The 22,427-nt window shown below is 49.3% G+C and overlaps 2 protein-coding genes across 2 annotated transcripts in view; one reads left to right on the top strand and one right to left on the bottom strand.

Annotated features, from left to right (window-relative positions):
* Positions 1–22,427, bottom strand: part of LOC135823142 (uncharacterized) — an 88,711-nt gene that overhangs the window by 30,871 nt on the left and 35,413 nt on the right. The window lies entirely within an intron of this gene.
* LOC135822436 (uncharacterized) lies at positions 9,149–10,973 on the top strand. The gene is made up of 2 exons (XM_065335203.1): positions 9,149–9,328; positions 10,034–10,973. The coding sequence occupies exons 1-2, from the start codon at positions 9,281–9,283 to the stop codon at positions 10,442–10,444; spliced, it is 459 nt and encodes a 152-aa protein (XP_065191275.1). The 5' UTR covers positions 9,149–9,280; the 3' UTR covers positions 10,445–10,973.

The raw sequence follows: 22,427 nt of genomic DNA, 5'->3' as shown, positions 1-22,427 counted from the left end.
CCTGCTAGACCGTCAGCTAGATGACCCTGCCAGCGCTGTCGACACAGAGGGCGGCGGTACAGTGACCAGCAGCCAAGTTGACATGCTGGCGACACTGTCCGGCAGCCAACCTAGCGACGGGGACCGATTCGATCTGCCGCTATATCAGAATGCTGAATGTGAAGTCCTGATCGGGGACTTGGACACTGACTCGTCATGCCAGGTAATCAACGCTGCGTATGCAGAGGCACTCCACTTTCGACCGAATTTGTTTAGCGTGCCTGCTGGTACAGCTGGAGAGAAGTACGTGACCACCATTGCTCGCCTCTTCCAATGCTTTGGAGACTCTGCGGCCGGGGAGGGCATGGCCATCAAGACATCGATGGTGGCTGCACAACTGCTACTACAGCAACCAGCGCGAATGGTGGACAGGCGAGACCATACCAACTGCCTAGAACGCAGACTGAGAATCTGGAGTGATGGAAATATTGATTTGCTAATGAGGGAAGCCCGCACTATCGAACAGCAGATAAAAGAGGCCTCGCTCAGATCAAGCAAAACCAACAGCACCAGGGATTATGATGATGATGCTAGGAGGTTTGCTGCCTTGGTCATGGATGGCAAGATGGGGACCGCAGCGCGTATGCTGGACAACGACAGCCGTGGTGCCCTGCATTCCCTGGACAACACCATCGGGGATCAAACGGTGCGCAAAGTATTACGTGACAAACATCCCTCTGCTGCACCCCTCCACGTAGATGCCGTTATGGATGGAGAGCCCCTGCCTCAGCCACACCCAGTGATATTCTCAGCCCTTACAAGAGATGTGATCCGCCAGGCAGCATTGAGCACCCATGGGGCGGCTGGACCTTCTGGCATGGACGCAGCCAACTGGCGGGCTATGTGTACATCCTTCCGCTCCGCCTCCGATGCCTATGTGACGCGTTAATAGCATGTGCCAGACGCATTGCTACTAAATTCATTGATCCCATCGCACTGGAAGCATATGTGGCCTGTCGTCTGGTGCCGTTGGACAAGAAGCCTGGTGTTCGGCCGATCGGAATAGGCGAAGTGGTCCGTCGCATTATTGGCAAGGCGATCCTCAAAGTCGTTGGACCAGCAGTGGAGAGTGCTGTTGGACGCCTACAACTATGTGGAGGTCAAGCGGGTGGTGTAGAGGCTGCCATCCATGCAATCAAATCGACCTACGATGATGACGAGACGGAGGGTGTCCTATTCGCAGATGCAGCCAACGCCTTCAACTGCATCAACCGTGCAGTATGCCTGCGCAATGTGCAGCGACTATGTCCGGAGCTGGCACCAGCGCTTATCAACACTTACCGGTCACCTGCTCAACTCTATGTTGGAGGAGAAGTTATTATGTCATCGGAAGGCACAACGCCGGGCGATCCCCTTGCGATAACATTGTATGCACTAGGTACGGTGCCTCTCATCAGGGAAGCCTCAACTGCTGGCACAATACAGTCATGGTATGCAGATGATGCCACATCAGCTGGATTCCTGCGCAGGATACGTACATGGTTGTCCATCCTGATCGATCGAGGTAGCAAGTACGGTTACAACATCAATCCGTCCAAGTCGGTCCTGCTTGTCAAGCCTCGTTTCCTGGAATTGGCAAGAGAACTCTTTGCCAACACTGGGGTTGACATCAGGACGGATGGCTATCGTCATCTCGGTGCTGGTCTGGGCACAGATCAATTCTGCTCTGAGTACGTGTCCCAGAAGGTCGCATCATGGTGCAACGAAATACACGTCTTGGCCAAGTACGCAGCATCCCAGCCTCAAGCAGCCTATGCCGTCTTCACTCATGCCCTACGGCACAAGTGGTCCTTTCTGGCCAGGACCATGCCTGCTATCTCTGATCTCCTTGTGCCCCTGGAACAAGCCATCCGCCTCATCTTTCTGCCAGCACTCACTGGTCGCCAAGCTCCGGGTGAAAGCGAGCGCATGATGCTATCGCTCCCCTGTCGCAATGGTGGCCTGGGACTCATCATCCCCACCGGTTTATCCAGCCAGTACTCTGCCTCTGTCTCCATCACCAAACCACTAGTGGAGAGGCTACTGAAGCAGGAGGAATCCACTGAAGACGTGTTTGCTGCCATCAAAGCCGCCAAGTTGGATGTACGTGTGACCACACGCCATGATCAAGCTGTGGCCCTGTCCTCATTCAGGGACCAGCTCAGCCTGGACGACCAAAGGATCTTGGATCTGGCTGCGGAGAAGGGCGCCTCAAGTTTGCTCACGTGTCGGCCATCTCGCCGCTTTCAATTCACAATGCCAAAGTCGGGATTCCGCGATGCCTTGTGCCTACGATACGGCTGGACACCTCCCCGACTGCCAACTCATTGCGTCTGCGGCAAGCAGTTTGACACGACGCATGCACTGTCGTGTTCGGTTGGTGGCTTCCCTGGAATGCGGCACAATGAGATTCGCGACCTAACCGCCAATTTGCTGCGGGAAGTAGCCCACGATGTTTGTGTGGAGCCTGCACTGGAGCCCCTGTCCGGTGAAATGTTCCCTCTTAGGTCGACCAACATCGAAGACCATGCTAGGCTGGATGTGGCAGCGCGGGGGTTGTATGGGAGTAGGTTTGAGAGGACAATGTTTGATGTTTGGGTGTTCAACCCTTTTGTCCCCTCAAATCGAAACCTTACACTCCCGTCTGTCTACAGAAAGCATGAGCAGGAGAAGCGGAGGAAATATCAGCGGCGAGTTCTGGAGGTAGAGCACTCCTCCGTTGTGCCCATTGTCTTCTCCACCACTGGTGGACAGGGAAAGGCCTCATCTGCGCTGTTTGCCAGGATTGCCAGCAAACTGAGCGACAAGCGCAACGAGCCTTTTTCCGTCACCATGGCTTTCGTCCGGACCAAACTGTCCTTCAGCCTAGTGAGAGCCATGGTTGCTAGTCTGCGCGGCTACCGGCGCTCTTCAGTGCCACTTCCTGTTCACTCGGCTGTTCTGGCGGCTGCTGAGTGTTCATTGTAAGCGTATGACACAAGTACGGTGGATGTACATGGAGTTGCTTACCTCTCTTTCTTTGTTATCTTTTCTTTTCCTTCTTCTTTTTCTTTTTTCTCTTTTACGTTTACTTTATACCAGGCGTGGGCCATCCCCTGTACATAGGTGCCATCATTTTTCTTTGTTTCTTTTTGGTCATATTCAAATTATATAGCTTTCGGTACATAAAAAAAAAAAAAAAAAAAAAACACCGTCTCCCATACCGTACCGTACCATCAAACACAGCTGGCCACATACAGCTGCCCGCAATATTCAAATAGGGCTTTCAAACGCAAGATAATAACGTGAAGCAACTTGGAAGAATGGGTATGAATGCGAAGTTTATGGGGGAATGCATGTAGGGCGATAGTGCGGGTTTGAATCCCAGGATATGCCTGAAAAAAAATTGGAGAATTGAAAAAATTCTAACATCCTATGCTTTTTGCCGTCAGATACGGATACCGCCAGGCGTGACACAAACGCACAAACAAATACCAAGAGTACATAATCCCCCAGAGTGTGCAACTCCACTATGGGTGCTGTCCCGACAGAATTTCAAGTTGACGTCATTTTGATGATGCAATGCGCACTGTACACGGATTATCAGAAGAATCCGGAACCTGTGGTTGACGGAAGCCGATCGATCCTGTACAAATTATTGCAAAGAAAAACGTGTGATGCGTTGACACCCGTACACATGTTGTGAATCACTGCTGCATGCATTCAATGCAAGGAGCATTGCGTCATAAATAATGACGTCGACTTGAAATTCTGTCGGGACAACAGGGTATGTGGGAGTTGCACACTCTGGGGGTTACATGTATGTACTCTTGCAAATACCAAAATTAAAGCTGTGTGGACCCTGGCTAGCGCCAGACGTTACTGAAGTAACGTCTTCTGCATAGCTACGGGAATAAAAATTAGTGGACAGCTGTTATTGTGTTGCTATGACAACTCGTGTGCTGGACGAGTATTTGTTGTCATTGGTTCGATTTCTTTACTCTTCATAGGTTATCAGATCATTTTCCTTATTCGATCTATTTATAACCAGTATCTATAATGAGAGTGTGGTCTGTCTCCATGGTTACCGGTGTTCATTTCATAACTATAGCCACTTCTCCTTGTTAGACCTTATGTGGAAGGCCCATTCTTGCATATTCCAACAACAGCCAAGGGAGCTAGCTCTCTTGGCCTCCCTAGCTCTCTTGGCTAAGCCATGGGACGGACGTCAGTGTCTGACAATTCTTCATTGTAGTCTTTGATTTTTTATTTTGGCACCTATGATTAGGGGATGGCCCACGCCTGGTAAAAAAAAAGTAAGTAATTAAAGAGAAAATTAAAAATAAGAGGTACTGTGTTCCGGCTCTCCGCCCTCTCCGCGAACATAAGAGAACTAGAGAAGAACAAACAAACACAAGAAGCAAGAATGACACGAAAAGCAGAAATTATGAGAACATGGTATAAATGAGCACGGCCATCAACCTCAACAGGGGATAGCCGCCTCGGCAACAACAAGAGCAGCTGAGTCCGCGGCAAAGACCGGTGCATAGAGCCGCCTAGCACCCCTCAGGCACATCACACTGGATCGGACCAAGGCAAAGCTGATTTGACACCGGATCGAAGCCATCACGGCACTGTAGGCCTCTCCCGTCTTGTCGGCGATGAGGGACGCTATCCTCTTGTACAGAGAGGTGGCAGATTTCCCCATGCCTCCCGTAGTGGAGAACACGGCGGGAACAAAGCTGGAGTGTTCCACTTCTCGGATTCTCTGCTCATAGGCACGGCGCTTGGCTTTTTCGTGACGGGTGTAGCTAGCAGCAAGTGAGTTGAGGCGATTCAAGGACGCAAAAGGGTTAAACACCCGGACATCAATGTAGGTGCGCTCGAACCGCCCTCCCCAAATACCACTAGCCACCACGTCAAGGCGGGCTTGGTCGTCGCCCACAGCAGTACGGTACCGGAGCTGCTCTCCAGTGAGTGGCTGCAAATGTGGCTCAATAGCCACCTGGTGGCCAACACGCTTCGCAAGGCGAGCTGTCACGTCGCGTACCTCGTTGTGGCGGAGGGTTGGGAAACCGCCTAACGGGCAAGAGAGGGCATGGCTGACGGTGAACTGCTGTCCACAGGAACATGATGTTGGCAGTCGTACTGGGTGCCAGCCATACCGGAGGTGCACAGCATCGCGGAACTCAGCCTTCGTGAGGGTGAAGCCGTGGGCCTTTAGGGGCCGGCAGGTGAGCCAGCTGGATGCCCCCCGCTCCGAAGCAAGGTCGATGGTACGTTGAACCTCTGGAGGTGCGGCAGAATGCAGAGCGACGGCCTCGGCTTGGAGTGATGTGTTTGCCTTCGCCCTCAACAGCTGCTTGTTCTTCCGCACTTCCTGCAGGGCATCGCCAAGCATGGCAGTCTGCTGCTGAATGCGCCGCACCAGGGGGCCAACGATGGTCTTGGAGTGGGCGTACTGGGCCCCAAGGGAGGCAGGTGTGATGAGCCCCAGACCACCATGTCGACAGGGCAGAGCCAGAAGCTGTCGCTCATCATCGTTGACGGTCCTGCCACCTAAGAGAGCGGGGATGAACTTGTTTCTGATGGAATCCTCCAACGGCTGCATGTACAAATGTAGGTCAGCCATGACTCGAGACAGGAAGGACCATTTGCTTCGCAGGCCGTGAACAAACGCTGCATATGCAGCTTGGGACTGTGACGAAGCAATAGTGCTGAGCGACATCACCTCCTCTACCCAGGATTGAACCGTGCGCTCCATAAAGCAGCGGGAGAATTCTGCTGAGCCAAGCGCGGCTCCCAGATGCCGACATCCATCTGTGCGGATGTCAATTCCAGTTCCAGCAAATATGCTGGCGGCCTCATCCAGAAACCGTGGCTTGACAAGGAGGACAGACTTGGTCGGGTTGAGGAAATAGCCGTACGATGGACCACTCTCGTTGAGGCGATCCCACCAAATTCGTACTGCTTGCAACTTGCCTCCTGCGGCAGAATCATCCGCAATCCAAGACTGCGTGGCACCGTCTGTTGCTGCTTCTTCGATGAGGGGGAGAACACCGAGAGCGTACATCGCCATAGCGACCGGGTCGCCTTGGGTGGTACCTTCGCTGGACTTGATACACTCACCGCTCACGAACAGATTGGCCGGCTCTCTGTATGTGTTGATGACTGTCGGAGCTAAGGACGGGCAGGTGTGTTGGATGTTCCGCATGCATACTTCTCTGTTCAGACAATTGAACGCATTAGTTGCATCAGCCAGTAGGATTGCTTCCGTGTCATCCAGCTGATGGAGGTCATTCATGGCGTGAATGGCTGCTTCCACACCTCCGTCTTGGCCAGCACATAGTTGGAGACTTCCGGCTGCACGTTGAATTTCGTCATTCGTGATGGAGAGGATGGCTTTCCCCATGATCCGGCGAAGGACCTCACCTATGCCGATGGGCCACACGCCTGGCTTCTTATCAAGGGGAATCAGGCGACAGGCGACGTAGGCCTCCAGGCTTGATGGATGGACATAGGTCGTTGCTAGCCGTCGTGCACATGCTGCAATTGCGTCGCACAGCTGATCGGAGATGTCGGCGAAACCTGAACACATGCGTCGCCAGTTGTCGGCGGCGACTCCCGAGGGACCTGCAGCACCATGGGTATTGAGCGCTGCCCGTAGCACCACTTGTCGTGTTAGTGCCTCGAATTGGATGGGGGGGGGAGACTTTGATTTGTAGGGAATAAATCGCCTCCACGCCAGTAGGTGACAGACGAACAGAGCACCTCAAATTATTTTCAAATAATTACAATAATTATCTACTATTTCGTCGTCTTCACTTGATCGCTATCAGTATCGCTTTTCCCCACGGTCTTGTCAGCTACCAACAAGCAGCAGAGTTCATGAGCCTTCGTCTTGGGAGACAAACCAAAGAAAGTGTGTGACAATCCGCATTCGCCTCAGTCAAACCAATAAGTGGATCAAAACCTGGACAGGCGACGAACAAACGACTATATCAGAACTACCGGTACTTCGCGTTCGGTGTTCCGTTCACAGTGAACTGGCTCATGCTGCATGCAGCGCTGCTGATCACCCGAAAAGTGTGGTCTATACAGGATATTGCACAGTGTTCGCGGGGATTATTTTTCATAATCCCCTTGGGGATTTAAAAAATCATCCTCTCGGAACCGTGCAATATCCTATACTTATACTGCTGCCAGTGCTAGTACCGGTACTGCTGCTGGACACGCCAAAGAGAGCCAAATCGCGCTTTACTCTAGCCTCACGTTCTCCGTTGCGCCGAAGCAACATTCACAAACATTACCATCGTCCCAGTTTCTGTCTTGCACCATTACCGAGATGCAATGTTTCAGCGTCACGAGAAAACTGAATGCAGTATGTGTTTTGTTTGTCTATTTAGTGGATAAAGGCGAAGAGCATTCCTCGTTAGAGCTGCAGCATTCCTCCTGCGTCTGCCCGTAGGTACTGAAGAAAACGTTTATTTTGGTGATTTAGACGAATTCAGCAGCACGAGCAACAGATACCGGTAGTTGCGAGCTCCGGCCGTTTACCGCTCTGAGTACCTGAGTGATCGGATCCCCGATAATCATCCCTAACTTTCTCCTCGTGGACTGTCCATTGAGCACTTAGATGGCGTATCGGAGTCGCTATTCCCCATTATGGTGAGCACGTTCCGTAAAAGTAGAACTACGAATCGTATCATCAGTACGAAATGCGAGAAAAAATGGCATTGGTCAAAGTTTTGATCCTTTCACTGAAATTTCAAAGACCTTTTTTCGAAATATCCATGATTACCTGGAAAATGAAGCCAGATGGGAAGAATGCAATGGTTGAGCATACCACACAAACTTCCGGCACTTGTTATTCGCAGTCAATAGTAGCAAAAGCAGATCATTATTATACCATACAGGGGAGTCGGAAGGTATTTTAGTGTGGTACAGCCATCTGAAGTACAGTTTACTCGTGGAAGTGTGGTTACTGAGCCAAAAAATGTGGAAATTGAAATCCTAGATCAGTGTACTGTAAAGCAGGACATTTTCGGACGGAATTTATTTCCGTACGATTTCGTACACGGCCTCTTTTGTGCTAAAATTAATTCCGTACTGAAAATTGTTCATGTGAAACTATGTACACTGTACATGCGTACTGGTTGCGAAAACTTGCATTTAGCATGCAGCACTGTCCGAAAATAAAATCCGTATGAAAGGTGGAATTTTGGCTTTGTCCGAAAATATTTCCGTCCGAAAATTTCCTGCTATACAGTATTTTATTGATTCACGGGATGACTGGGTCCAAAAGTGGTACAGTCAATACCGTAGTAACCATACTGTGTCCGATGCCCCTGCCATAGCGCTTATCAGTGGCCATAGGTAGAGTATAGTTACGTAGTAATCATGTGATCGCTGTGCTGAATAAAGGAGTCAAATGTCTCTGTTTGTTGCATATGTTGAGTTTTCCGTTGTCTGAGCCTTTAGCATGAAACTCAAAGTACGAGTCATAAACTCAAACACAGATTTCCTGCCACCTTCTGAACACAAATATCATGCTGTCAATCATAGTCAGTTACAGTAAATTCTGCGACTTCTGACTGAGCATTGCGAAAGAGGGCAAAAAACGTATTTTTCACCCACAAAAATATTTTCAAGTAGCTGCTCTTGTTCTGCGCAACTCCATAAAACCTGCCTTCGCGGTCTTTGTTTTCCTTGTTGTAGTTGAAGTTTGTCGTGAGTGTGATTGCTCTAGTAAACCATTGCCCCATGTAATGGACCCTTGATCTGTGAGTGAAAAGTGATGTGTTGGAGATTGCAGCACATGCCGGTAATGGTGTTCCAAGGTGTAGTGTGCAGAGAATCTATTATGGAGATCGACCATCCTGCACATAAATATACTTCCCGGTCTCCTTTTGTTTCTCCAGATACCACAGTTTCTTCTCCTTCCTATCTTGACAGTATCCTTGCTGATAGCAGGAGTATGGATACTGCTGATCATGTGGACAAGCATGTATCCACACCTACTAAGGAGTATGCAGCCAAACAGGATAATTGGAGCGCTGCTACTCACACACAAGTGGAAGAATCCCAGGCCGAGAATGGACAGGGGCAATTGCACGTTCAAGCACTGAAGCAACACCAAAATCTGCGCCCAGCCCAAGCCAGCATGCATATGGTGGCTGATGTGTTCGAGTGGACAACCAGCACGTTGGAAATCTTGGAGCGGCTGGAGTACCCAGAGCAGTTTGAGAGGGAGCAGATTCCACTCTCACCGAAAGCAAAATAAATGCTTGATGACTGGACCAAGGGTGGAGAAGCCATTTCTGTCAAAGGGGTAAGCCGCCACTTATGAAATTTTTAGCTCTCTGCTATTCCAAGTTCCAAGCCTTGATTTGTGGGTGGTGGCGTTGTGGCGTTCCTACAAACGCGAAAAAAACTAAGAACTACATGTAGTCCAACTGATCCCAGCACGAACCGTGAATTGTTTTCCTACAAATGTTTCCAACTTTAATAGACAGCATTCAGTTGCATTCCCTGCTTTGTTAGATTTTAATGGTTGCCGCGTGACAGTGCAGGCAAATTGACTGTGCATTTTCTTTCCCTCGTCCTCTCTTTTAAGCTTAGAAAGTGGCAGCCTTAGGCCATGTAGCAATCGTCCCCAATTTAGCCTCCAGTCCATCGCCACAGCAGTATTTTATGATAGATGGACCCAGCTATATACGGTAGTGTGCGAGCATGAGCCACCTTCTTGTAGTAGCCATCTGAGCTATTTTCTTGTACTACTAAGGTTAGTAACTTGCACGCTAGATATTCCATGCGAATCAATGAGAGCTTTCGAGAAACGGCTACAGACAATGACGTACTTTCCGTACTAGTGAGACCATCCCTGATCACTGATCCTTACCAAGGCTAAATTTGGGTCAGACTGTAGGTATGGATGTAGAACTGTACAATAAGTGCTGTCTTACTCCAAGTATGAAAGTCTCAGTAAAAACATTTACTTCATTCTCCTTTTCCCTTTTCTCACTTTGTATTTCAGACTGTCGACCATGCCAACACTTGTCTTCTTCTGATGCGGCTGCAAATCAGAGGCTGTAATCCAGCTATCCGTGACCAGGTGAAAACCGAGCTGAAAGAGAGCCTTGCTAACTGGCAGGAAACTGGCCTGGAGCTGAAGAGCAACGTGTCCAAAGACCTACTCAAGCAGCTGTTTCTCGTTCTGGACGGCAATAAGCCCGAAGAGATTGTGCCAGCCTACTTCCAACCATTAGTATTTGATGATACAGTCGGCGCTGCTTCGCTATCCAAGACAGTATCAACTGTCTTCGGAGCATACCAGAGGGGAGCGCACAGAACAGACCAGCTAGAGAGATCATTCCGTGAAGATCCTAACAAGAAGGCCAGAAAGCCAAACCTCAGGAAGGATACGCAAAACTACGACTTCAAATGACCAGTTTCCATCCTACTTTCAGTAGTCCTACGAGGAAAACATGAACTCCTTGAAGAACACTGACCAATGTGCTGTGTAGCAAATAGGTAGGGACTAGGCTCTGTGCCACTGTCGCTTAGTTCATGTCATGTCACAACGGCAAGTAGTGCCATTAGGTAGGGAATATGCTATGTGCCACAGCTTTGTGTTTTTGACTTCGGTTCACTAACCTTTTTTGTTTGGCATTGAACAGTTTTTGGTTTGCATAGCATTGTTTTTGGGTTGCATTTGATACAAACACCGTCTGCATCTTTGAAAACCCTCTTTGTTGGAAGATTCTCCATTTGTTAGTGTTTGTCTTCGTTTAACATGTATATTACTCAGTATGTCGTAATTGGACACCGCTCGCTTATCCTTACCTTGTGCGTTTTCACTATTTGTAACGTGGCTCCTCTTCTTCAGTTTTCGTTCTATCTCTCTGGCAGGGGCAGCCACCACCCGTCTGGTGGGTGCCAGCATCCTCTGGCAGTTGCGCTGGGACTCTACGATACATTCTATTGCAACCTCTTTTACGGGCCAATAAAAAATAAAAAATCCAATCTGAAGAGCAATGTCAATAAAGCCGCTCATAACGCTAAAAATCAAATCAATTCAGGAAAATTCAATTCAATTCAAAGTCGTGACACATCCGGTAAAAAACAGCAAGAAATAATATCTCGGTGCAAAAGAAGAAGCGCTCAATTGATCAAGCACCTCCCTTGGGTATGTCTGACCATATACAGATTGTTTGCACTTTATGTTACGCCCCTATTTCGAACTACTTCCCCAACTCTTCCACTGGTCCTCCCTCTTCACTGTATCGCTTCAAACAAGTACCTTCGCACCTTTGGCAATTAATCAACGCTGATTTAGCTGGCTACCACTGGTCCACTCTGAACTCGTACACTGATGTTAATGACACACTTCCTCACTTTGATTGTGAGCTCCAGTCCGCCTTCCGTCGTCACCTCACCTCAGTCGGAGCCACCCACACTGTGACATCTCCACGACCCCGCATGCAATCTCCACCATGGGTTACTGCTGAGCTCAGGTCTGCTGTAAAACGCAAGCGTGATCTATATAGTGTGTACAAAAAATATCCGACAGCAGTAAATCATGCAGCTTATAACCGACAAAGGAATGCTGTAAAGCACCTGTCTCGGCAAGCACATCGTCAATATATACGCTCCATCCAAGCATCACTAACGTCACCGAATCGACCTACACTCTTTCAGTTGTGCGAGCACAGCGGCACACTTCCGGCCGTGTCATGCCCCAAACGATGATAGCATCCGACGGTACGGTCGCCACGTCCCCCAAGAGCATAGCTGATGTTCTGAACACTCAGTTCACCTCATTTGGGCTACCTGATGATCCTACGTGGCGCATTCCCCCTTTGTCCCAGTCGCCTTTCATATCTGTTCCGTTCCGTACAATCACTGTCACTACGTTTCAAGTTCGGAAATATCTGAAGCGCCTGAAATGTGGAAAGTCTCCCGGCTCAGATGGGATCCGGAATGAAGTGCTGCAGTCTCTTGCACCATCAATAGCCTATCCTCTCGCCATTATTTTTAATATGTCATTTCGAACTGGTACATTCCCACAGGATTGGAAATCCGCCATCGTGACACCGCTTTACAAGAATAAAGGCTCCCGTGCTTGCCCGGCAAACTACCGCCCCATCTCTCTGCTGCGCACAGTTTCCAAACTTTGTGAGCGTATTGTATTCGATTCCCTCTACCTGCACATCGCTCCGGCTCTCTCACCAGCTCAGTCGGGATTCTGCCGTGGTGACTCAACTCAATACCAGGTGACTCGACTTGTCCAAGACATAGCGACAAAGAGGAACTGTGGGGAGCATGTGGGAATGGTGTTTTTCGACTTGGCTAAGGCATTCGACACCGTTTGGCATCGTGGCTTACTTGCCAAGTTGGAGGTCACCTTCCGGGTGGAGGATGCTGCCTTGCGTTGGATATCCTCGTATCTGTCTGCTCGTTCTCAGGCTGTTCGCTTGTCTTATTTCTTGTCTGATCCCCTCCCTGTAACGTCTGGAGTGCCCCAAGGTTCCATTCTGGGTCCTTTGTTATTCTTGCTTTACGTTAATGACCTACCTTCAGTTGTCCCCGATGTTAGTTTGTATGCGGATGACACTGGCCTTATCTGTTCTGATTCCTCCCCTGCACAATTACTCCTTACCATGCAGCATCGCATCAACAGCACTGTCATGTGGATGCAAACGTGGAAACTCCAGCCCAATTTAGACAAGACAGAAGCCATGTATATTTCTTCATCCCCTCCTGATCAACCATTATACTTCCCTGACTCGAATATGCCTATCCGTGTTGTTACTCAGCACAAACATCTAGGTGTGATGTTTGACTGACAACTCTCTTGGGCTGCACATGTCAACTGTGTATGCAAGCGAACCAGTTCAGCATTAGGGGTACTACAACCACATTGCACTCATTTGCCCATCCAGTGTAAACTATTATTTTATCAGTGCTATATTCTCCCTATATTCGACTATTGCGATACCGCTTGGTGTGGCCTTTCTGACACAACTCTGAACCAATTAAAAGTCCACCATAGATTTATACTTAAAATTCTTTACAACAAGGATCGATGTTTTCCTTCGGATGCCCTTTATCGACTTGCACACACTTCTCCTCTCTCCGTTCGTCATAAGCACCATCTCTGTACACTGATTCATAAAATATTTCTTCATAAAACCCCTTCACACATGATGAAGTACAATTGGTTTTCGACAAGCTCAACCCGTAACGCGCTCATCCTGCCTCTTGTTAAGTCAGCCCAGTATCTTAAGTCCCCTTTGTTTTCCGGCTACTCTCATTGGTTATCATTACCATACGGTCTGAAAACTTGTTCTTCTATTGGTCAGTTTAAAGATCTACTATCACAACTGAACTAGACGCAATAATTATCATCGAAGAACATTCTCGAATACCTGGGTGATGCACGAATTTTGATAGTGCTCACTTCCGTTAATCGTTTTTCTTTGTAATTTTCCATTCATTTTCTGCTGTAATTCATATTTGCTTTGTTTTCCTAGCTTACTATTGCAGTGGCTGGCTCAACGCCCTTGTCTCAGGGAATTCTGTCCCTGCATTAGCTATGCTTGTCACATGCTATGAGATTGTGTCTAATAATAATAATAAGAAAAAAGGAAATAAAAAGCCGCTTCATTTTAAAGGACCAAAATGAAGAAAAGCAAAGAAATACCCACATCAGCGCTAAATTGCACCTTAAATTATAAACAAAAACATGACGCGTCCATTAGCATTGAGGACACTGCCATTAGCGAGGTTATACACACCACTGTTACATCCGTTCCTCAGCCATGGCTAGTGGGCGCAATGCATTTACTGGTCGATGGTATTAGTGACTACACCCAATTTCCAAAACTTGCTCCGATCGCTTCGATTTTGGTCTCATTCGATTCTCCCAGGCGTAGTACATAGGAAATCTGTAAGTATTATTCGAATCGGCCCAGCCATTCTTGAGTTATAGTGATTTGAAGTGCGCCAAGTTGGACTTTTGCTGGAAACAGAAATGAATGGGAGCGATGGGAGAATCGAGAACGACCGCACAGTCCGTGCATGCAGTACAGTGTACAGTGAACATGCCTCGTCACTCAAACTGCGCGTACGAAATTGCATACTTAGGTATGCTGGCGCAGAACAAATTCGCTGGTAGAGGAAGACGAAAGCGTCCCAGGCCTTGTAATTTCACATGGCCAGTAGCTTTTCGACGCTGAAGACGATGGAATAATCCGCGACGCTGCGACCCGACCAGAACAACCCGAAATTCATACCCTGAAAAAGCGCTGAGCGCAGAGCTCCTAAATTTTGTCGTATGGAAACGGGACTTCGGGTCTCAAGGGCACGAACATCTCCTCTCTCAGATAAAGCAATTCACTCGATGCGATATTCTACAATTTGACCTGGCCACGCCGAAATGCACTGCCATGTCGGATTCTCCCATCGGAAGTATAGAAACTTGTTTCCAAAAAATCAGCGTCTGGGTGCGAGGGAGTGAAGTCACTAATGGTATGCAGAGCGAGCCCCTCTGATGCACATAACTGCAGCTCGGAGGAGTGCAAACGACAGACGGCATCTGACATAGGCCATAACCTCGCCGTAGGGCTTGCCATCATGCTGTGCCAGCATAGCGCATAATCGCTTCAAAAACCGCAACCATTCTGGGGATGCACTGCCAGCCGTGGTGAAGACAAGCGGGGTAAAGTTACCACGGTCAACATTGACAATCCTTTCGCTGCACTGCAGCTTCTTCTGCCTCTCGTGCTGGAGAAGGAGGTCAGCGATGGGCTTCTTTGCGTACGGGGCGGCGTCAGGATGAAAGACTCGAATGTCAAGGAAAGTGTTCTGTGCCCTTGTCCAAAACCCACGTATGCGGACGTCAGATCGGGCATCATGTGCCGTGTTGGTGCTGGCAGCTCTGAAGACTTCGCCCTCCAGCGGCGCGAGCAATGGCTCCACAGAAACGTCAGGGCACACCTCCGTGACTAAGTCCGCTATCATGTCTCGTACCTCGTTATGTCTAACGGTAGGGAAGCCCCCGGTTGGGCAGCACATCGCATGAGCCGCGGTGAAATCCCGGCCACACACGCATTTCCCCGGGACATCCCTCAGAGGCCATCCGTACCTCAGCGCAATGGCATCGCGGAAGTCGCACTTGGACAGACTGAAGCCGTGCTCACGCAGCGGAAGGGTGTGGAGCCAGCTCGATACACCCTTGGCCGAAAGGTGTTCCAACTGGCGGGCGGCAAGCGGAGTAAGTGTTTCCTTGGCGCTCATATACCGCTGTTCGTCATGTTTTAGCCGTTCCGCCAGAGCTGCTGACTTGGCTCGCTGGGCTGAATGAATTGCATGCTCTATCGATATCGAGGGCCTGGACCGGTCATTCTGGTCGAGTATCTCCAGAGTTTGATCTAATGTGATTTTCCTCGACGTCTCCAGAGCCCCATTAGCCATTTGAGACAGGGATGGCACGGCAAAGCCACCCAGGCGTGTGGGAAGCTGAAGAACAGCCCATTCGTTGTCCGAAAATGCCTCCCTGCCAGTTACCGCAGGTATCAATACCGTGCGCGTCATGTCATCCATCTGAGAGAGGCAATCGGCTGGAAAAGGTACTGTTCTGAGGAGGTAGGTCCACCGGCCGCGAAGACCATGTGTCAGGGCAGCATAGGCTGCATGCGGTTCCGTGCGCGCAACATCCGATAGTGCCTTTAGTTCCGCAATCCGCTCGCCTACTCGCCGCCGCACATGCTCGGCAACAGCATCAGACTCGCCAATGTAGGAGCCTAGGTATTTCGTGGCGCCGGTCACGATACGTATGCCAGTACCAGCAAACATATTGTAGGCTTCCTCCTCCTGCTCGGGCTTCGCGAGAAGAAGCGTTTTCTCCGGGTTGGTGTTGTATCCGTACAGCTTGCCTTGTTCCTCAACGCTGTCCCACCATCCACGGAGACGAGTCAACTGCCCACCCGCACCCGAATCATCTGCATACCACGTTTGCCGTACGGTAGGATGCACAACCTGCAGTGCCTGGACTAGAGGGAGCGTCGCTAAAGCGTAGAAGACCATGGACAACAGGTCATCTTGCGTGGTGCCCTCGTCGGACGAAATCTCACCACCACCTGCAACAAAGAGTCGAGCCGGGGTGTTATACGAATTTTTCAGTATTGTCGCAATAGGTGGACACAGGTATTGTACATTGTGCAAAGCTGCTTGTCTGTTCAAGCAGTTGAAGGCATTACGTGCGTCTACCAAAAGAACAGCCTCGCAAGACTCATCATCATAAAGGCGTTGCATGGCATGAACAGCAGCTTCGATGCCCGCAGGAAGACCCGAGCATTTCTGTATGAAACCGGACGCTTCTTGAACATCTTGGTTGACAACTTGGGGAATTCCTGCGCCGCATCATTACCAGAGCGATATTGAAAGTTGTCAACCAAGATGTTCAAGAAGCGTCCGGTTTCATACAGAAATGCTCGGGTCTTGTGGCTCTGGACAAGAAGCCTGGTGTGTGTCCAGAGCCACAAGTCGGCACGCGAGAAAGGGTACCAGGCCAGAGGGTGCAACGTTGGAACTCGCAAGGAGGTGCGCGAGTCCAGACAATGCATTGCACATATTTGTCGATGCGCCTTTAAATGAAGAGCACATCCTTCGCCAACAAGCCGAATCAAGACCAGACGGTCCAGCCGAGCCCTCGCAATGCAGTGCCGTGTCTCGCAATAGTGAGGACGTGAGCGAGTCGAATCGGATTGGGTGGACGTTCTCCCGGGCACCCTACAAGAGTACCTCCGGGGAGGCAGCCTGCGCTGCAGGTGCTTCTCTTGCAATAGCTGGCGCACGGTTGCCTGAGAGCCATCAGAAGACGTCACCACGTCCTCAAGCTTCAATGTGCCGGCTGTGGATTCGGGCTGCAGACTTTTCAACGCCTCATTCACCCTGTCAGCAGTCATACAGTCGGCGAAACGTCGAGCCGCATCATCCTGTCCGCGCTTCCTGTTGCCTGAGGCCCGACCCCCTGTGCTGCGCTGAAGAGAGCGACTTTCCTCCAGTAAAGACTGAATGTCGTTACTTTTCCAAAGCCGCATCCGCCTCTGTAGATGACCGCTGTTTTCCTTGTCTGTACATTTAGCTGCCGTCCGCTGCAGCGTGAGAACCGGCAGGATGGAAAAGTAGAATAGCGCATCGGTGTCGTCTCCGCCAGACTGAACATACTTGTTGATGTAGGAAGAGAGCTCATTAACAAGCTCCTTCCCAACAGAACCACATGGTATCTTGAAGAATGACTTCCTCCAGTGAACCACCTCGTCGTATATCTCCTGGGCCAGCGGAGTACTGGGTTCCATCAGGCCGGCTGTTGGGATGCCAGGCGCCTGTGCCGAAGACACTGGGCGTCCCCCACCAAGAGACCCGTCCCGTTGAGAAGCGCCCGAGCCCTCAACCTCCAGCAACGCGATGGGAGGTGCCGTGGCCAACAATGGTGGAATGGCTTGGCTTGATGATGTTGGTCCGTCGCCACTCACCGTCTCCATATCAATCAGGCTCACTGACGATGCCTCAGCTAACACAGGCACAGCACGAGTCGAGGACGATAATCTCGCAGGAGGTCCCGGGTCAGGCGCTGGGTGGTCGTCATCACGCGAATTCAAATAAAAATGTACCTACCTACCTACCTACATCCAGAGGGTTGCGAAACGACACTGGTAGGATGACCTGCACCTTGACTACTATTATCGCCAGCGGGTCGGGAACTGTCATCAGCGGTCGATGCTGTGCCGCGATTCCTGCACGTCGATGGGGTATTGCGACTGGGGTAGCAATCTATACAGACGGTGTGAGAGGTCTTGCACGAGCACCTGGCACACTTTCCAATTACCATACACTGACAACAAGGCATTATCGGTAATGAACACCGCGCTCCGCCGACCTGTAAGGGAGAAGCTAGCAATACCACCTCCAGCCGCACGGCATCCCAACGCGAGGAGTGCGAGTCCAGGGATGATGAAGATGCCACAAGATGGTGAAACTCTGCTAACTCAAAATACACGCCAGACACAAGGAAAAAAAGAAACAAAACCCAGCACAACACTGGAAAACAGCAGCAAAGCAGCGGTCGCATCCAAGGCTTCTTCTCCCGTGTCCAAGCAAAGCAAGCCACCAAGTCACTTCTCCAAAGCTCCAGAATCCCAAACCGACCTCTAACAGTCTAAGCCAACATCCAACATCCAGCGATAGCAGTAGTAGTAGGCACTTCAGTCACGTGACAGAAAAGCAGCGGCCGCATCCAAGGCTTCTTCTCCCGTGTCCAAGCAAAGCAAGCCACCAAGTCACTTCTCCAGAGCTCCAGAAACCCAAACCGACCGCTAAGCCAACTACTCTACGATACATTCTTGTTCTTCGATAATTAGAAATCTGCCTTTCTAGTTCTTCGCTGTTTGAATTATTATTAATTTTATTTGTGCTGTTTCTTGCGGCACTCGCTTTTGTGTAGATTCGACCTTTTTGCATGTCCGCGTGAGTACAGATGACATCAAGCATTATTTTCTGTCACGTGTTTTGCTTTGCGCGTGTCGTTCAAGATGTTTGAACTGCGCCAGCTGGCCGATTTTCTTTGCTTGCTGCTTTCTTTGCCAGCCAAGCGTGGGGACGCTACGGTGGCGTCCTCATTGGCTGTGTGTCCGGTACGGGGCCGGGTACGTGCGTCCCCAGCTCTCCGTTTTTTGTTCTTTTTGAGTTAGATTCTTCAATGGTGTTTTGAGAACATGTTTTGGTAATACAGTCTTCTAATAGTTCGAGGCCTCCAATGGTTGTGTCTGATGTCAGTGTGGGTTTGCGAGGAAACCAGTGAAACACTCTTCATTCTACAAGCGCATTATTTCAAACGTCGCTGTTGGCATAGGGATGACATTTTTGCAATCATCCGGCGAGATCTGCATCTATTCGACGGTGTAAAACTGAAAGGCCATAGGTTGTCAGTCTTAAAATGGAAATTTGATTGCAAACTGTCGAGTGATGGATGCGGGCGCCGCTCTCTGCCAATCAATACGAGCACAGTGATAATGATGCTAATGATAATGATGATGATGCTAATGATGATGATGATGATCTCAAATATCCTGTTGTCATGGGTATGTTGCGTACCCGCCTGTCGTTTTGCCTCTTGAGGTGGGCCATTACGTGCTTTCGTGGTTGCCGAGGGTCTTGTAACAGACGGCGGGTGAATTCCTTTGTGGCCCAGTGTCGTTTGGCCGCATAGTGAATTTTTATGCTATGCCTCTCAACAATATCACTATGGATAACATCACATTTTTTAAATAACTATTTGGTAAAGTAACATCATCTGTCATTCAATATCTATCTGGTAAAATAATCAGCATTTGAATATCTACTTGGTACTAATCATTCAACTGTTAAATGTCATATTTTTACCTGAATATCTATCACGATTTTTGCACATAATCTCGGTTATCACCGTTTCAAGCCCGTACAAGAGGCCGTTTCCAATGATGCTAATGATGATAATGATGCTAATGTTTTTTTTGATCCCACTTTGCAACCCGGCAAATATTTTGATTTTGATAAAAACGATTCAAAGCCTCTCAATTATTTAGTAATACTTGATGTATATATAAGAATAATAACAATTTGAAACTCGGGTATTGAGCCAATAATAAAAGTAGAAAGGAAAAGGACATATGGAAACGAGTTAAGAGTAACTCTCCACCACTGTAACTAGATACTATATACAGTCAGAAAGTGCAACAACTAGGCACAAAACTGACAGAGTACTGAGACATTCGACGTCCTGACACCCAGCTTCAACACATCTCCGTAGCTCCGAGGAGTACTGTAGGAGTTTAGATTTCGGCTTATACAATTCGTTCTCGCAAAGCTTCCCCCTTCTTAACTTATCTTTGATATTTTTGACCCACCCAAGTTGGGTGGTGTGCTGCTTTGCTGCTTCGAATTGTAGTTAGACCGCTTTGTCAAATCGCCTACTGGTCTCGTCATCGTCCAGTGACAATCGACATTCTTTGTTCCGTTGGGACTGTAGCTTGTGCTCGTTTTCGTTGCGCTTGCCTTCCCCTCTTTGGTCTTTCCATAACCTTGAACCTTCCAAGTTGGAAGGCTGTCGGTTAGCGCTACGGAGATGTGTTGAAGCTAGGTGTCAGGACGTCGAATGTCTCAGTACTCTGTCAGTTTTGTGCCTAGTTGTTGCACTTTCTGACTGTATATAGTATCTAGTTACAGTGGTGGAGAGTTACTCTTAACTCGTTTCCATATGTCCTTTTCCTTTCTCCTAATAATAACAATAGTTACACTTTCACACCAAACTAGCTCGGTGCAGCACCAATCACTGCAGGGGAACCCGACCCTCCACCATCGCCAACTCACGAAGCATGTGAACTGGACGATGACGGGCCGACCGAGCACCCCGACACACAACACAGCGGAACGTAGCAGCGCGAAAGACACCCGACAACGATAATAACCCATCAACGACGAATAGCTACCTCCCGAAGATTGAGATGTAAGGAGGCAAAGGCGCCTGAGGAAGGCCGTGGATGCCGGCGCAGCAGCCCCATTCACGGAAAACACAAGAGGTGCAAAGACACCACGCTCAACATTGACTACTCTCTCCTGATATTGCAGTCTCTTAGCGCCCTCATGTTGCCGGAAGAGCGCGTCCAGGCTTCTGGACGCATAGGAAGAAGCGTCAGGATTAAACACACTTACATCAAAAAATGCATCTTGCCCACGCGTCCAGAAGCCTCGAGCGCTCACATCAAGGCGACCCTCGACAGAGGTGTTCGCCGACCTGGCCTGAAAAACCTGCTAATGATGATGATGATGATGATGATGATGCCCGTGTAAATATTGTAGAGAGAGCATCATTTACACCGTTAGTTTTTCAACTTCAGGCATGTGTGGGCCAGAGGGGTCTCGTTTTTTGAAAAATTTGGTATCGTTTGTTGTTGAGAAAAATCCTGAGGTACATTATTCTGTAGTCATGGGACAACTTCGATCTGTATTGTCGCTGTGTTTGCTCCGCTGGTGTATTACCTGCATACGTGGTTCGCGGGCATCATACAAGCGCCAGCGCCACAGCTTTTTAACAAGCTGCCATACCCTTAGAGCACGTTGATGTGTACGGGTGTCTTATGTTTGTTCTTTTATTTTCCATTATGAGCCGGTCTTCTCCGATTGGTGGCCCCATGCCCCATGCTCATTGTGTTCAACTGCACTTTGCGTTCCTTTTTATATTGAGTTCCAGTGCACTTTGTGTTCATTTTCCTCTCTTTTTTCATTCTATTTGAATTTTGATGTATTGCTTTTTTGCTTGCCCGTAGAAGAGGCTGTTCAAATGATGATGATGATGATGATGATGATGATGATGATGATTTTTTTTTTTTTTTTGATCCCACCTTCCAACCCGGCAAATATTTTGATTTTGATAAAAACGATTCAAAGCCTCTCAATTATTTAGTAATACTTGATGTATATATAAGAATAATAACAATAGTTACACTTTCACACCAAACTAGCTCGGCGCAGCACCAATCACTGCAGGGGAACCCGACCCTCCACCATCGCCAACTCACGAAGCATGTGAACTAGACGATGACGGGCCGACCGAGCACCCCTGACACACAACACAGCGGAACGTAGCAGCGCGAAAGACACCCGACAACGATAATAACTCATCAACGACGAATAGCTACCTCCCGAAGATTGAGATGTAAGGAGGCAAAGGCGCCTGAGGAAGGCCGTGGATGCCGGCGCAGCAGCCCCATTCACGGAAAACACAAGAGGTGCAAAGGCACCACGCTCAACATTGACTACTCTCTCCTGATATTGCAGTCTCTTAGCGCCCTCATGTTGCCGGAAGAGCGCGTCCAGGCTTCTGGACGCGTAGGAAGAAGCGTCAGGATTAAACACCCTTACATCAAAAAATGCATCTTGCCCACGCGTCCAGAAGCCTCGAGCGCTCACATCAAGGCGAGCCTCGACAGAGGTGTTCGCCGACCTGGCCTGAAAAACCTCACCCTCGACAGGGGCGAGAGGTGGCTCCACAGACACACAGGAGCAAACCTCGGTCAAGGCAACAGCGAACAGGTCTCGTAGTTCATTGTGTCGAATAGTTGGGAATCCACCAAAAGCACAATTCAAAGCATGGCTAGTGGAAAAACCCGCCCCACAAGCACATACAGCAGGGGTGTCACAAAGCGGCCAGTCATAGCGTAACGCAATGGCATCGCGAAAGTCTCCCTTGGATAATTCAAAACCATGCTCAGCAATAGGGAGCGCCGACAGCCAGGGTGAAACACCTGGGCGACCCTATTCTTCCACGCGACGATTAACTTCCAAAGACAGGTGCGATTGAAGAGCACGCAAGCGCTCTGCCTGTCGCT

The sequence above is a fragment of the Sycon ciliatum genome, chromosome 8, assembly GCF_964019385.1.
Source record: "Sycon ciliatum chromosome 8, ocSycCili1.1, whole genome shotgun sequence".
Classification (NCBI taxonomy): domain Eukaryota; kingdom Metazoa; phylum Porifera; class Calcarea; order Leucosolenida; family Sycettidae; genus Sycon; species Sycon ciliatum.
This window is presented reverse-complemented; position numbering and strand designations above follow the sequence as displayed.